This window comes from Leucopleurus acutus (assembly GCF_964270905.1).
Source record: "Leucopleurus acutus genome assembly, chromosome: 10".
NCBI classification, from domain to species: Eukaryota; Metazoa; Chordata; class Mammalia; order Artiodactyla; family Delphinidae; genus Leucopleurus; species Leucopleurus acutus.
In genome coordinates, this window is record NC_139153.1 from 3,634,094 (window position 1) to 3,651,022 (window position 16,929).

General features: G+C 55.5%; 1 protein-coding gene across 2 annotated transcripts in view; it reads right to left on the reverse strand.

The window, feature by feature from the left end:
• Nucleotides 1–16,929, reverse strand: part of WNT7A (Wnt family member 7A) — a gene marked incomplete at both ends in the record, with an annotated part of 68,024 nt that overhangs the window by 36,439 nt on the left and 14,656 nt on the right. The window contains one exon of one of the 2 annotated variants that reach the window (XM_082847663.1): nt 9,092–9,363. In XM_082847663.1, coding sequence (XP_082703789.1) covers nt 9,092–9,363 — 272 coding nt within the window. The remainder of the gene's footprint in view (nt 1–9,091; nt 9,364–16,929) is intronic. The other variant, XM_082847664.1, reaches the window with a different exon arrangement.

The window sequence follows — 16,929 nt, forward strand, 5'->3', positions numbered from 1 at the left end:
GGCATCTAGCCCAGAGAAATGGAACCCTGCGTTCACACCAAAACTGTTCACAGCAGCCTATCTGTCATAGCCCCAAACTGGAAACAACCCAGGCGGCCTTTAACAGATGAACGGTTCCATGCTGTGAAACACCACTCGGCAATAAAAAGGAACAAACTATTCATAAATGCAACAAGTTGAATGAATCTTGAGGGGCTTATGCTGAGTGAAAAAAGCCAATCCCAACAGATTACACACTGTACCATTCCATTTATATAACAATCTTGAAATGATAAAACTGTAGAAATAGAGAACAGATTAGTGGCTGCCAGGGATTAGGAGGGGATAAAGGAGGGAGGGAAGGAGATCTGGCTCCAAAAGGGTAGCACAGGAATCCTCACAGTGGAATGTTCTGTGTCGTGACTATACTGATATCAATACCCGGTTGGGATACTATATAATTTTACGAGCTGTTGGGGAAAACCAGGCCAAGGGCACATAGGATCTTTCTGAATTCTTGCAACTGCACATGAGTTGACAATATCTCAACATAAAAATTTGAATTTAAAAGTGCAAGAAACCGGGGCTTCCCTGGTGGCGCAGTGGTTGAGAGTCCGCCTGCTGATATAGGGGACACGGGTTCGTGCCCCGGTCCAGGAAGATCCCACATGCCGCGGAGCAGCTGGGCCCGTGAGCCATGGCCGCTGAGCCTGTGCGTCCGGAGCCTGTGCTCCACCACGGGAGAGGCCACAACAGTGAGAGGCCCGCATATCACAAAAAAAAAAAAAAAAAAAAAGTGCAAGAAACCCATTTAAGTTTTAATTTGAGATAAATAATGAATAAAGTTTTGCTATAAGTATGTTCCACACAATATTTGGGACATACTTGTACTAAAAAATATTTGTTATCTCAAGTTTAACTGGGAGTCCTGTTTTTTATCTGGCAACCCTACTCCTGGGAAATTGCCCCAGGTAAGAGGAGACACCTGTCACGTCATTCATTCACTCAACAAATATTTCTTGAACACTTACTATGTGCCAGGCACTGTTCTAGGCACAGGGGATACAGCTGTAAACTCAGGCCACCCCTACCCTCGTGGTACTGACATTGTAGTCGGAGGACAGAGGGAATAAAGACGTAAAGAACTGTGCAAATAAAATCGTTTCATATGGTGTTAAGTGTTATCGAGAAAATAAAGCAAGACAGTGTACAGACAGAGCCGAGGTGGAGAAAGGGGAGGAAAGTCAGAAAGTGAGAGAGGGCTTCCCCGGGAGGGCGACGTCTGAGCAGAGACCTGAAGGAACAGCAGGAACTAGTTATGCAAACATCTGAGGGAAGGGCCTTCCAGACAGGGGAAACGGCATGTGCAAAGGCCCTGAGGCAGCAACAAGCTTGGCGGACTCCAGGAGCGTGTGGCTGGAGACATAGTTGGTGTCCAGTGGTCCTAAGAACCCTGTATTCCCTACCCCCACATGTCAGAACTAGAAGACCCTTCTGAGACACGAGGTCCCACCATGGGAGAAACTGAGGCCCTGGAGGGCCGGGATCTGCCCAAGGCCACCCCTGGTCCAAGTCCCTCAAGTTCCAGCTGGAAGCCTTTGCATCTGGGAAGGGAAGAACCCACACCTGCACCAGAGCTGGAGCAGGAAGGGAGGGCACGGCGGCCTGCGGAGGCCTCCTCACAGCCCGGCCTGGTCAGCTGGCTTCAGGCCAGGCAGGGCCTGGCTCCTCGGGCCCTCAACGTGCCACCACTGACCATTCTATCCGGTCAAATATGCAAGTGGCCCTCGGGACAGCAGAGGAGAGCATAGCTGAGCAAGCCTTATCGGGGCCCCGCCCCAGCTGCCAGAGGCCAGGTCCCTGGTGTCCCCTGACTCACAGGCCTGCCTGCAGCCAGGGCAGGGTGGATATCCAGCTCCCAGGAGCACCCAGACCAGACAGGGCAGGGCAGGAAGGGACAAGACCAGCACCCTCTGCGCGCAGAGGCTGGGCAGGGACTGGGAGGTGACTCTCGTTTGGGTGGAATTCCATCCCCCTGAGCTCACCTCCCTTGGAGCACATTCCAGCAGGGGCCAGCCCCGTCCCAGCTGGGCCCCCATTCCCAGGGCTGCCTCTCTTGGGCTCAGTCACCACGCTCCCAGGAAGGGGTTGTGGAGGCCCCCTCCCTCCCTGGGGCCCCCAGAGCTCCCAGCACACTTTGCCCTCAGTGGCCGGCAAGGCCTCGACGGCACCCCCGGCCCGGTGCAGCAGCATCAGCGAGGCGCGGAGAGCCCGGACCCCCGGCCCCGCAGCCCAGCTTCCGGAGCCAGGATGCAGCAGAAGCTGGCTCTGAGCTCAGTGCTCAGGGATGCATCTACAAGGACCCACCTCCCTGTCTGCTCTTCTGTGTCCCATAGCCCTCCTGCCCCAGTGCCCATTTCCTCAGGGCTGTGGCCGGCTCTGGGCTTTCCCACTAGAATCTTCCTGCTGGCCAATCCTGCCAGATACCAGGGCTTTGGCAACTGCCTCGCGTTGGTGGCTGCCAGGAAGTGGCTCCAACCAAGACCTCTCTCCAGGCACCAGTGGCCCCTGGGCATCTCCATGTGATGCCCACAGGCTCTCCCACTCACATGCCCAAAAGCACCCTAATAATCATCTCCCCTCAAGTCCAGACTCCACACGCCACAGTGCCTGACCCCAGTGAGGTAGAGCGCCCACCTATCCACCCCAAGTGCAACCCAAGGCGGGTCCTGCCTCTTCTGCTCCAAAACAGCTATCCCTCCTGCCTACCCGTGGTCCCTGCTGGGTTGGGGCACCAGCGGCCACCCTGGCAGGCAAGGCCCTGCACTTGACCCCAGCCACCTCTGCAGTCTCATCACCCATCAACCCCTCTCCCCAGATGCACGCAGTCCGCCCCCACCTGATCATGCCTTTTCAGGACTTCATGCTTTTATAGATGCCGTTACTTCTCCCTGAACTGCCCTCCCCCCCACCTGCCTTGTCCACCTGGTGGACTCCTACTTATCCTTCAAAGCCCTACTAAAGGGTCCCTTCTTCTTGCCCCAAAAGTGTCCAGACTCCTCCGAGAAGAAACCGTACCCTCCTCTGAGCTCTTACGCACCTTCTGTGTTGCATTTCTCCTGTGGTGTTTAGCCCTGAATCATCATTTTTGCTCCTCTTAAATGCCTCTGTCACCAGACAGAGCACCTTGAGGGCAAGAAGCACGGTGAGTTCATATCCTCACTGCCCCAAAGGTGGGAAAGAAACGATTCAAAGCCACAAAGATTCCACCATCCAAAGATTTCAACCCGGGGCTTCCCTGGTGGCGCAGTGGTTAAGAATCCTCCCACCAATGCAGGGGACACAGGTTCAAGCCCTGGTCCAGGAAGATCCCACATGCCACGGAGCAACTAAGCCCGTGTGCCACAACTACTGAGACTGCACTCTAGAGCCCACGAGCCACAACTACTGAGCCCGCGTGCTGCAACTACTGAAGCCCACGCATCTAGAGCCTGTGCTCCACAACAAGAGAAGCCACCGCAATGAGAAGCCCACGCATCGCAACGAAGAGTAGCCCCCGCCCGCCTCAACTAGAGAAAGCCCGCATGCAGCAACAAAGACCCAATGCAGCCAAAAATAAATACAATTTTTTAAAAAAACAAAGATTTCAAACAGCAATTTAAAGTTTTCTTATTGGCTCCTTCGCACTACCACCAACTATGAGCTATACCTTCAACCATTAATAAGAAATACAATTCAAAGTTACTCCAGTGCAAATTTCTTGTGAATCATTTTTTGTTTGTTTTTTAAATTGCAAATTTAAAATTTAGATTAACTCAAGTTACTCTAAAAAAAAAATGACTTCATTAAAATGTACCTATACTTAAAAAAAAACAAAAAGATTTCAACCCACCGCTTCTGACGCCTCTCTCCCTCCCAACCAAAGATCCTGATTCCAAGCCCCCCGTGTGAGAGTGTAAACCTAACATTCTACAGTCCCAACCTGAACCGTCTGTGATTTCAATGCCAAAATACTATGGCCCTAAAATTCCAATAGAGATAGACTCTGATTCAAAAATCACGTCCCCGAAGGACCTGTTGGCTTCCCCCATTCCTGTCTTCTACCGTGACCCCTCTGATTCAACCCTGCAGACCACACAATTGCACAAGACAGTGCGGGGGGGAGGCAGGGCACAGACACCCCAGCCCTGCGGCCACATCTGCAGGTGAAACCCTGGCTCTGCCTGGGCCGGACCCAAACCGGAGACCTGTGAGGGCAGCTGCCCCCTGCGGCGTTATTCCTCTTGATCTGCCAGCTGAGTCGGGGGCACCCTGCCACCCCAAGGGCCGCCCGGAGGACAAGCCCTGAATCTCCGCTCACTCAGCGGGCCACCACCTCAGCTCTGGGACACACACCCCTTCCCCACCTCCCCCTCCCCCTTTTCTCTCGCACCAGCTGCCAACAAGCCCCAGAGCCTGTGGTCAGGTTGAGTCTTGTCTTCTCACAGCAGGAGGAGGGAGCCGGTGATAAACACATCTGTGATCCTTCCCGAGATGCTCAGCCAGGGGCGGCTGCGGGCTGGCCCCTCTCCTGCCGGTTCCAGCTCCACTGTGCATGGGGCCCACGGAAGCCTGTTGTGGGCAGAGTTTCTGGAACGGGGTCCCGTGCCTTTGAATAAATGGCAGGCCACAGGATCCTGGGGGTCTCCAGTGTGTGCCCTCGCCTGGCCCTGACTAGCACCTGGGATCCAGAACAGATCGAGGACCATAGTGCCATTTGACAGATGAGGAAACTGAGGCCCCCAGAAGGGATGGAACCCAGAGATGATACACACTGAGCCTTACCTTCCCCAGGCTAGGCGGCTGCCCTGCTCCTGGCCGCTCAGATCTGTGTCTGGGCCCTTGGGGTGCCCCACGTCTGGGAGCGAGGGGCTAGGCTGGGAGACCACCTTCCTGCCGTGCCCTGGCCAAGGGGTGTGGCCACAGCCCTGCATAGCTGAGGGCCAGTCGGGATCCTTTCTGGGCCTCTGTTTGCACCCCCAAACCACAAAGGGGCTGGACTGGTGGTTAATCAGGCCTTTCCTGTGTCCACTGGGGAGTCCCAAATTCTAACTCTTGGCTCTGGAAAACATATAGTGCCTGGCTGAACTGCCCTTCCAGGAGGTGACCCTCAAGCGTCCTCCTGAACCAGAGTGGAGCTAGGCAGCAGGGGATGGTGGGAGTGCAGGGGGCACCCTGAGCTGGGAAAACCATTCCTGCTCAGAAGTGTCAAGTGAGGCCCAACCTGCGCACCCCACCAAGGATGCCCACACCCCGTTCCTGACACCGCCCAAGGCCTCGCTCTGCTGCCCTGGAGTCAGTCTCTGAGACTTCTGACCCGCTGCTCCAGAACCATCAGTGGCTCCCCAGTGACCGTAGGGGCCTCAACCATTCACTCCGTACGTACATAGAGCGCCTCTATACACCAGGCCCTGGGGTGCAGCTGTGAATGTGATGCATGAGGTCTCTGTCCTTAACAAGCTTATGATCTGGGGAGGGGAGAAGGCCTCGGAACAAGGCACTGCCCGGGGAAAGGCTAGGAAGGGGTTGAGAAGGAAGCCTCTCTGAAGAGGGGATATCGGAGCTGGAACTCAAGCAGTAAGGACAGGGCAGCCCTGAGGGGAAAACTCATGGCTCTCACTCCCTGGCCTGGAAGGTGACCTTGCAGCCCTCTGGCTGCAGCCACCCCTTCAGGGACTCACAGACCAGCCAGTCTGGGCCTGGACTGGCCCCAAGCCCCTCCTCTGGGCCTTTGGCCACTACCTGGGTTGCCTCTACCTCTCTTCTCTGCCAAGCCAAACCTCACTCATCTTCTGGGGTCCACCTACTCCAAAAAGGCCCCTGAGGTTGACCTTACAACATATGATGGTCCCATCATCTGCATCACCCCAGAGCTGCCCTCAACAGCAAGCACAGCCCTCAAGCCTGCTGGAGCTGGTGGCTCAGGAAACCTTCTCCCACGTGGAGAGAAGGGAACCCTCCTACTGTTGGTGGGAATGTAAATCGGTACAGCCACTATGGAGAACAGTATGGAGGTTCCTTAAAAAAAAAAAAAAAAAAAAAATAGAACTATCGGAGCTTCCTTGGTGGCGCAGTTGTTGAGGATCCGCCTGCCAATGCAGGGGACACGGGTTCGAGCCCTCCAGGAAGATCCCACATGCCGCGGAGCAACAAAGCCCATGCACCACAACTACTGAGCCTGTGCTCTAGAGCCCATGAGACACAACTACTGAGCCTGCGCTTTAGAGCCCACCAGCCACAACTACTGAGCCTGAGGGCCACAACTACTGAAGCCCAGATAGCTAGAGCCCATGTTCCACAACAAAAGAAGCCACCACAGTGAGAAGCCCGTGCACTGCAACAAAGAGTAGCCCCTGGTCACTGCAACTAGAGAAAGCCCGCGCGCAGCAACGAAGACCCAACACAGCCAAAAATAAAATAAAATAGAATAGAATAAAATTAAATTAAATAAATAAATAGAACTACCATATGACCCAGCAATGCCACTCTTGGGCATATACCCGGAGAAAACCATAATTCAGAAAGACACATGCACCCCAATATTCACTGCAGCACTATTTACAATAGCCAGGACATGGAAGCAACCTAAATGTCCATCAAGAGACGAATGGATAAAGAAGATGCAGTACATATATACAATGGAATATTACTCAGCCATAAAAAGGAATGAAATTGGGTCATCTGCAGAGACGTGGATGGACCTAGAGACTGTCATACAGAGTGAAGTAAGTCAGAAAGAGAAAAACAAATACCATATAATATCGCTTATACGTGGAATCTAGAAAAATGGTACAGATGAACTTATTCGCAAAGCGGAAATAGACACAGATGTAGAGAACAAATGTATGGACACCAAGGGGGGAAGGGGGGTGGGATGAACTGGGAGATTAGGATTCACATATATACACTTCTATGTATAAAACAGATAACTAATGAGAACCTGTTGTATAGCACAGGGAACTCTACTCAGTGCTCTGAGGTGACCTAAATGGGAAGGAAATCCAAAAAAGAAACCCTCTTCCGCCTGATGTGCGTGGGACCTTCCTTCCCCCAGCTGAGCGCTCTCTCCCTTCATTCTCACTGTGGCTGGACCAGGTAGCCACACAGGAGGAAACAGGGGGAGACAGAAGCCACTTGTCCCTCTCCTGTCCACTCCCAGGGATGAGAGCTTCAAGGCCAGGAGGGACCCCATGACCTATGACCTCAGCCCTAGGAAGTGATCTGACCGTAGAAATCGGGAGGGATGAAGAGCTGAGAACCCTGGAGGAATGTGCCGCCCTGAGCAGGAGCTTCCAGCACAGGGCAGGGCCGGCAGGGCCTTGCAATCTACCCCGGCCATCATCCTAGGACAGACCAGGTGAGCAGCCTGCTGCGTGACTCACCGTGGCCGCCTGGGAGGCTCTGACACACCAGATGTGGCCGGAGACTGCAGAGGAGGGAGGGAGGGAGGGAATCCCAAGGCAGGAGGAAGGGCTGCTGGTGCCTCTCATTCGTCTGTACACGGGTGGGCAAGCCACCCCCCAACACCACTTACCAGACAGCTCCCTCCCTCGGTCTGGGGTCACACCCACCCCGTGCTGAGGACCAGCTGTGTGCCAGCCCTGGGGAAGGGCACTCCTGCCTTCTCCCCACGAGGACACTCCTGCCATCTCTGCTTCCTTCCCGGGAAGAAGCGAGCGACAGAGCTCGGATCTGAACCCAGGCAGCCCACCGCCAGCCCGCACTGTGCAAAGGACACCAACCCGAGAACCAGACGCCAGGCTTCACATCCTGGCTTTGCTCCCGATTAGCCCGTGACAATCCCCCTGTTCCTCCATCTCTTCACCTGCAAAATGGGACAATGAGGCCACCGTTCACAGGGACGCTGTGAGAAGCACAGGGAACTCAGCTTGTCCTGTTTCATGCACAGGACTGAGCGAGAAGACTGCTGGCCCACGGACATGTTCTAGCCAAACCAGGTCAGCTGGCACCCAAATGGGCAGCTCGAGGCCCACCCTTAGCCAGCATGTGTGTGAGCTCCTATAGCAATCCTCTTTCTTTTTTCCTTTTTCTACATTTTTTAAGAGTCACTGGTGATGACCAATTTTAAATGCCAATGCCTAAAAAAAGAAGTGCTTGTGCATGAAAATCTGGGTCTAAAAGCAAAGGATGAGGCCACCCTGGGCCGGCATTCCCGCACAGCCTCCACGGGCTGGAGCCAAGCTGGGGGCCCCACGGACGGGGCCTGTGCTCCTTGGTCTCTACAGCCCTGGGCACAGTTTCCCCCATTCTCTTCACCGCTGCTCCTGCCTGGCCCCCCCAGTGGTGCCCACACACACCCTGTCACTGCAATGGTCCGTCCTCCACCCCGGCGGCATGGAGCCCTCCCTCCCTGTCTGGCCTGGCCCATCAGAGCCCCTCCTTGCCCAGTACCTCCGGGGCCTGCGGGTCCTCACACAGGCAGGACCCACCCTCCTGTGAGAGCCCCACCCCATAGGCCCTCACTGCACTCTGCCGGCAAACCTGTCTGCTCCCTTGCCTCACGGGATAGGGTGTCCATCCCCTTTGTAAGCCAGCCACCTCCATTAGAAACATCCTGGGACAGCCTGGACTCTCTTCTAAGCTGAGCCCAGAATCTAGGAGGATCTGAGGAGGCGGTGAAGAGGGAATGGTCACCTCCATTATTTTGAGCTCCAGATCTTGGTTAAGGTGACCAAGGATACGTCACCAACCCTGGCATCTGCTCTACAGCAATGACTCCTACTGCACTCACCTCAACTCCTCCCCACAGAGTTTTGTACAGCTGATTTTGTGGGCCCGAGGATGACAGTTCACATCCGTCCCTCTTTCCATCTTGCTGAGTTACATCCAATGTTTAAACAGAGATTCGATTATTCAACCTTGTCGGTAACTGACAAGTGTCATGCCACACAGAAATCCTGACCAGCAGCAAATCGACAACAGATGCAAGCAGAATGAGGCTACGGGCAGAGCCCTGTGGCCCATCGCCAGACACCCAACACCAGTTGTTATGAATAAGCCATTTTGCAGCATCTCTGCAAGAGCCGCCCGGCTCCCCTCCCTAGCTGCCTACCTTTCGGCCTGCCTCGTTATTGTGTAAGTTCATGAGAGTCCGGGCATTCTGCTTGATCTCCCGGGCATCCACAAAGACCTTGGCGAAGCCGATGCCGTAGCGGATGTCGGCAGAGCAGCCACCCCACTTCCAGCCCTCGTCCCGGTGGTACTGGCCTTGCTTCTCCTTGTCGCAGCCGCAGTCGCTCAGGTTGCCCTGGGTGCAGGCAGCAGTGATGGCGTGGGCCACGCCGGCTGCAATGATGGCGTAGGTGAAGGCGGCCTCCCGGCTCCCTGCAGGGACAAGAGTGGAAAGGCTGGGCTCAGGTCCAGGGCGTCTTGGGATGGGAAGGGAGGCTGAGCTCACTGTCGGGGCACCACAGAGACTGACTGAGCGCCCGTTCCTCACTCCGAGAAAGCTCCGTCCCAGGCACCCCCATCACGCACATCCCCGTTGAATCCCCAGTCACTGAACGCCCTTGGGGAGTCGACGGGGCAGCGGAGGAGAGAGGCTGGAGACCAGAAGAGGGACTCCTCTGTGGATGGCCACCCACTCCCCCCAGGCTGATGTGGCCATGCCCGCTGCACACACGCACAGCACTCGTGGCACCTGGTGACAAACTGTAACGCAGCACTCTGACCACCACAGTGCACCCAGGCTCTGGAGCCAGAGGCCTAGGCTGAAACCCCAGAACATCGGTCTGTAGTTCTGTCACCTTCAGCCGCCACCACCCCCTCCCCGTGTCTCAGTCTTGTCGCTGGAAAGTGGGGACACAGCAATAGTCCCTTTCTCACGGGGATGATAAGAGAGTAGAGTTTGTCCATGTGAAGCTCTCAGCGCCCTGCCTGGCTCGTGGCACCTGCCTGACACAGCAGCTCCTGTGCTCGTGGCCTTGCTATCGCTGCTGTGTCACCTGCTGTCTAGAGGTCTGGACCCCCGTGGCCCCCTCACTCGACTGTGAGCATCTCCAGAGAAGGCTGGGACCTGCATCCTCGGGACTCCGACTGACACAGGGGACAAGGGCTGCGGGAGGGGAGAGGGACTGCTCGCGGGCAGGCAGGAGGGACAGGACAGCAAAGGGTCAGTGGGGGCCTGGGGAGCTGCTGAGGTGTCACTTCCCTGCAGGGCTTCCCAGCTACGTGGAGGTGGAGATGGCCCTGCTGGGGGGCTGGGAGCCACATGTTAAGAATTTACAAGGGCCCTGCAGGGCGGTGCTGAGCTGTTGAGTGGGGTGGAAGGGTCCTGAGTAGCTGGGGTGCAAGAGTGGGGGGCGGTCACTTAGGCCTGGTGCAGATACGCCCTGCCACCCAACCCCCCGGCCTCCCTGGGTCCCAGAGCGGCACCTCCTGCCGGGATGGAGATGAACGCAGACCCTGTGCCTAGTGTGGGCGCTCAGCGCGTTCGCTCTTGGAGCCAGGGTGGGTGTGGGTCAGGGAAGCACCCTAGAGGAAGAGGCCCCAGGGATGGAGAAGTCTCTCAGGACACCGTCACGCCGACTCAGGTGGACCTTCTCACCCGTCCCTCCTTCACTTCGCAGCCCCTCACCCAGGCTGCTAGGATGCCAGCAACCTGCACGCCGACCCCCGGCCACCGCATCCGCACCCTGCAGACACGTAGGCCTGTCCACCTGCTGGACCGACGGCTTCACTGTGCCGACGCCTGGCCCTGACATTCCACGGCGGCCCTGTTAATACAGGGGTGCTGGAGCCCATACGCCCGGATTCAAGCCCAGCTCTGCCACTGACTGACCGTGACTTGGACCAGTTCCTCCTCTGCCTGAGCCTCCGTCTCCAGGCACCAGCTCACGCTACTGAGAATCAAACCCACGAGAAAAGGATACACTGGAGGAACCAGGCGACAGCGAGATTAGACCCTCACAGACATCAGAGAAAGAATCATCAGGTGCAGAGTACACAGAGAATAAGATGGGGGGAGGAAATCTCTGTTCCACCACTTTCTAGCTGTGTGACCTTGGGTGAGTCACCTAACTGCTCTGTGCGCCAGTTCCTCCTCTACAAAATAGGATAACAACCGCTCACTTTAATTAGGGAGGTCGAGAGAACTAGAAAGAATTAACAAAGGTAAAGCATTTAGCAAAGGGCCTGGCATGAGACAGTGACCCCAAATATTAGATTTATTACGATTTCTATTGACGATGGTAGTAATGGTCCCTTATAAGAAGGCTGTGAGGTATGGAGTAGGAGTTTTCATTTGTTGAAGAAACTGAGGCCAAGAGAAAAGTCTGGTTCACCCAGGCCACCCAACTGGTGGGCAGCAGCGCTGAGCTGCAGTCGTGGCCTCTGGACACCCTGTTCAGACCAAGAACTTTCTCCGGGGAGCAAATGACTGCAAAGCGCAGCGGCCCCACTGGCAGCCTCCGGCAGCTGAAGGGAAACTGTATCCCCTTTATCAGACTCAGAACAGAGCAGCAAATTGAGGAAGGGTCGGAGCCTGGCCCGCCACCTGAGACTTGCCCTTCCCCCAGGCTCTTCCCTGGGGGTGGGGGTGGGGACAAGTGTGTGAGGTTCTACCACGCAGCAGGCGGAGGTCCCAGGTATCTCTGAGCCCTCTGAGCAGCACATGCAATGCAGATGGCTTCTGCTCCTACCCAGGATCCCCCAGCACATCCCAAGGTGAGTGGGAGAAGGGCGGCTGCACCCGGCACACACACAACTCCCTTGAGTTCAAGGTGCACTCCTAGACCAGAGTGAAGTCCATCCTGGGCCATAGCCTTCCCTCCCCACCAAGCTGGCCCTCACCTCTGCACCCACGGCCCCCGAGAAACAGAGGGACCGTTATTCTTAGCTTCTGAGCTCCCTGGGACCCAGGTACTGGCTGTTGCAGTCCAACGCTTCCAGATGCTAAAGGGTCACTGCTGACCCCTGCCATTGACCTTGACCTGGGCCTTGCCCACCAGTGTTAGACTAGGACTGCCCAGTCCCCATACTTCCCCCTCCTCACTGACCACCAGGAAAGCTGCCCTGGGCAGTGGGCTGGCCGTGTAACTAATGTCAGGCCTGTCAACCTGTCTAAGCCTCTGTTGCTTCCTCCATGAAATGGGCTTAGCAGCATCACGGGCTGGTGAGTGGACAGCGCCCGGCATGGGGTACGTGTTCCATAAACACTGGCCGCTGCTGCTGTGATCACGATTACCACCAAGTCTGTTTTGCCTCGTTGAGCTCCATGATGCACTGAAGGACACGATAGCCTCACACAGAGGCCAGTGTGTGGGGCTGACCCAGACTCCGGCTGCCCAGCCAGACTTGGGGGGTCCCGAGGGAGCAGGGCCCGTGTCTGTCTGTCTCCCGCTGTTTACAGTCCCCACGATTGTGTGTGACAGATAAAGGAATGAGCAGACCTCACTGCCAACCCCACCCCGCCAGAAGCTGGGTGACCCTGGGCAAGTCACTGGGCCTCTCTGATCCTCCATTTCCGTATCTGTGAATCTCACCCAGCTGGCACCCAGCGGGTGGGGGTCCCAGGTATCTGTGAGTCCTGGGACCAGTGCATGAATAAACGGTAGTGAGTATTATAATAATTACCATGGATGGAATTACAGGCCCCCTGAGAGGTACAGAGAGAAACTCCCCCGCTTGAGTTTTCTCCACGGCCCTCCTGCCATTTGAGACTTATTTGTTTGTCGTCTGTTTCTCACACCACAGCCACCACTCCTGCTGCCCCTACAGCATAATGCCCTTGAAGGCAGCGCTTTGTCATGTGCCCTTCGTGTCCCCAGGGCCTGGCATGTAGGAGGTGCTCAGTACATATCTGTTAGATGAATAGATGGATAGATAAATGAATGAATGAATGAACGCTCCAAGCAGTGGCCAAAAACCAGGTGAGCTTCACTTAGTGCTTATTACTGGCCAGGCTCCGCGCTAGGCGCTTTGGGAAAGTGTTCTGGTCACCTATTTATAGGGAAACCCGCTGACTGAGGTTCAGAGAGGCTCTGACCAGGCAGGTGCAGAGCAGCGATGGGCTCCACCCGTTCGGCATGACCTCCCCCAGGGCGTCAGGACAGAGTCTGCCCAAGGCCTGGGGTTTCGGGGCTTTTCCGTGCAGGGAGAGGGTAGAAGGAAAGTAACCTTTGTTAAGCACCTGCCAGACCCACCCCTGGGGGTGTTGCCCAACAGCCCCGTTCGGTGGCCACCATTCTCCACAGTGTTACCGATGAGGAAACCGGGGCTCTGAGAAGTCAACTGATTCACTGAGGCCGCCAACCCAGAAACCAGCCAGAACTGGGATTCCAGGCCCAAGCTGGCAGTGTCCTCCCTCAGCCCCTGCTCCAACCACCCTTCCAGCTCCTCGCTGCGTGGCAAAGCCCACGGTTGAGAGAGATTCCTTTGCCTTAAGGCAGCAACCCTGATCAAAATGCCTTTATTTCTGCCATTCAACTGTTACCAGTTAAAACATCAATAAATTTATAGGACGCATTCAAATAGGACGGCCTCCTGAGAACAGGGTTTGATGGCAGAAAGAAGGTAGACGAGCAACCCAGAATCTTACCATCGCAGATTCCTTGCGTGAGAGGCCATCTTAACCTCCATCCGTCCATGCCTCCTTCGCCCATCCCAGGTAAGCAGCAGTTCCTTATTGTATCTGTGGGCAACTGAGGCTCGAGGAGGTGACTTACAGAGGCAGAGCCAGGATGCAAACCTAGGGGTCACAGGCATCCAACCACTGCGGAGGACACCCCCGACCCTGACCACGCTCGGAGCTCCCGGGACAGCCCCACTCTCAGCCTGGGGAAGCCCCTCCAGTTGGGCAATTTCCCGAAGCTATTTGTCTTTTACTGGCTGTCTGCACGGGCAGTTCTAAGGTGTGTCTTACTGCTGCAGAAACAGAATGAGGTGATGGTCCCAATGGCACACGGTTCATAAGAAGAACAGCAAAGTCATAAAACGCTTACTATTTGCCAGTCTCTTTCCTAAGCACTCAATACAGATCAATTCGCTTCACTCTGGCGACACTATGAGGTGTGGAGCATTTTTATCTCCATTTTACAGATGGGGAAACTGAGGCCCAGAGAGGCGTGTACTCTGACCAGGATTCAACCCTGGTCAGCCTGGTTCCAGAGTCTGACCCTGTCTCCTGCCTTAAGGTTACGACACCCACCCCAGTCCTACTGACTCCTGGCCCAGGCTCTTTCCCGACTCTTCCACATGGGGCCAGTAAGCAGAGGACACTGGGCTTGGCTTACTGCCCATCACTGACCATTGCCCCTCCAAGAACAGACCTAGCCCCCTCCTGCCTTGACCACCTACCTCTCCCTCCTGTGCACGAGCAGAGGAAGAACCTCCGTCACACCTTGCCTCTCCTCGGCCCCCCTGACCGAGCCACGTGCCCTGTTCCTTCACTCAACAGATATTGCTTGAGCACCTACTATGTGCCAGGCACTGTGCTGGGGGCTGGGGAAACTGAGAGGAGGGATTCAGACATGGCCTTGGCTTCTGAGGGGGCAGAAAGCAAGACACATCACTCACTCAGCGGCAGCGGAGGACTCTGCAGACGCAGGACAGGGAGGTGACGGGAGCAGGCACCACCTGTGGTGGGGACTTTTGAGCCGGGAGGAGCCAGCCATGAGGCTGTCTGAGGGGAGAGGGGGCTCCCGGCTGATGGGCAGACCCTGCGGTGGCCCTGACCCGGCCTGGGCAGTGGCGGGAGCAGGTAAGCCCACGGGGGTGGGAGGAAATGAGGCTGTTGGGGCAGAGGCAGGTCCTGCAAGCCCTACCATCCTGCCCCAGCACAGGGCCCTCTGTGCCCGGAACCAGAGAAAAGTCTCCCAGAGCCACAGACATAAGGCCCGTGGGTTCATCCTGGAACAAGAGAGGTTCACAGAGGCCGGGAAACGTGCCCAGGCTCATCAATGACTCAGCAGCGAGACCTGGGGGATTAGGACCAGGGTCTCCTGGCTCCCAGCGTGGAGTTCTGCCCTCACCTCCACCACAGCTTCTTTCACTCTCAAGCCACCTGCATCTCCAGGTAACTTTCCACGCAGAAGCTCAGGCAGCCTCAGCTCAGAACTTGGGTAAGATGGAGCCTATTAGTCCCTCCGCCCTGCTCCTTACTCTGGGCGGGGTGACCCTGAGCAAGGATGCTGGCTCCCCGGCCTCAGCTTCCCCACCTGTGAAATGGGATCCACCAGGAGGACACGGCCAAGCTGCCCTGAAGACGAAACGAAACCTCTGTGTACAGAGAGGCCCCGTTCCCCAGAAGGTGCTTAGCAAAGACAGTTGTTATCACTGAGATGAACCCGGGGAGCCCGGCTGATGCCCTCCCCACATCCCAGCTCCATAACGACCCCGGCGGGTACAGAGGAAATAAACTGATGTCCAAGCCTGCCTGAAAGATTCCATTCCACCGCCCTGTGCAGCCACTGCAAATGGTCTGCACCGGAATATTATCTGGGTGTATTTACAGTATCTTACTGGAAACCACAAAGTGCATTGTATTTTTTTCTATTTTGCTATTTAAAGCCAATGGGTCAGAGGGTGAGCAATCTGCAGTGACACCAGCTGAAATATATGATGATGTGGAAAACAGACAGACGGAAAAAGGTTGCCTTTGCCAGCCCCATGGCATGACACTCACAGCCCTTCTGGGCTCAGAACGCCACATCTGGCTGTCTTCGAGCAGAGGAACTAGGGGGCTGCAGGGGGCACGTGTCTGGGCGGGGCCTGGCTGACGTAACAGGCCCGCAGAGACGGACTCTGGTCTCCCAGCCCCCGCCCTTCTCTCCCACCTCCGTTCTATCCAAGCGTCTCTTCCCAGCAAGGAAGGCCAGACCGCACTGCTGCCACCCGCCAAGGGTCAACAACCAACTTACAGAAGATTATTCAAATACCTGAGTTTTTTTTTTAATACTTGTACAGAGGAGTAAATAGGACCATGAGTGTATTAAAATGTAAGTCAAAGTAGCCATATGATTGACTGATATCATGTAAACTGTATCTTTCTTTTTCTGATTTAATAAAAAAATTTTTACAAAAAAAATGCTCAGGGCATTCCTTCCTTCCTCCAAGCCGTCCTGCCTCCAAGCCTTTCCACACGCTGCTCCCTCAGTCGGTAAATGCCCTTCCTCTCCCACGGGCTTGGTGAAAGGCCATGTAGCTCAGTGGTTTCAGAGCAGGGCCCTGGGGGGGCCAATCAAGCCAGGTTGGCAGCCTGGCTCCACTTCCCCGGGGGGAAGGATCAGGGGTGAGTTGACTGACCTCTCAAGGCCTCGGTTTCCTCCTTTGTAAAATGGGAATAATAAAGCACTTGCCTCCTAAAGTCATTAGGAAGGTGAAACAAGCCAAGACCACACCTGGAAGGGATCAGTACGCAGCAGCTCTCACTAGGCGTGGCACTGGTTAACTGTCTCCATCAAGACACTGCTCGGGGTCCCCTGTCCGAGGGCCTTCCTGACATCCCCTCCTCGGCTTTTGGCTCAGCACCTTTGCCATCCTTACTCTGTGTTAAATTGAAAGATCAGTCTCTCCCCACAAGGTTGTGAGGACCCGGATTATTCATCTGCGAAGCCTCGACAGTTGAATGAATGAATGACTGTGCATGTAAAGGCGTGGGAGTGTGGGAGTGTGTGTCAACCATCAGAAAGCTGGCAAGAGAATGTTCTAACAAAAGACTCATCTCAAAGAATGGTGTCAGGAGAGCTAAAACCCAGGATGAACTGAGGCTTGCAAAAAAAAAAAAAAATGCACGCGAGACAAAAAGTCCTTTGTTAGCTGCGTTCTAAGCAAGAATAGGGAAAGAATAGGTCTTTTGCTCCGGCAAGATGGCGTATTGTTAAGAAATGGCAGAGAGAAAGTGGAGCTGGCCTGCCCCTCACTTCTGTGTCTCTCACCGGAAAGGTCTTCAAA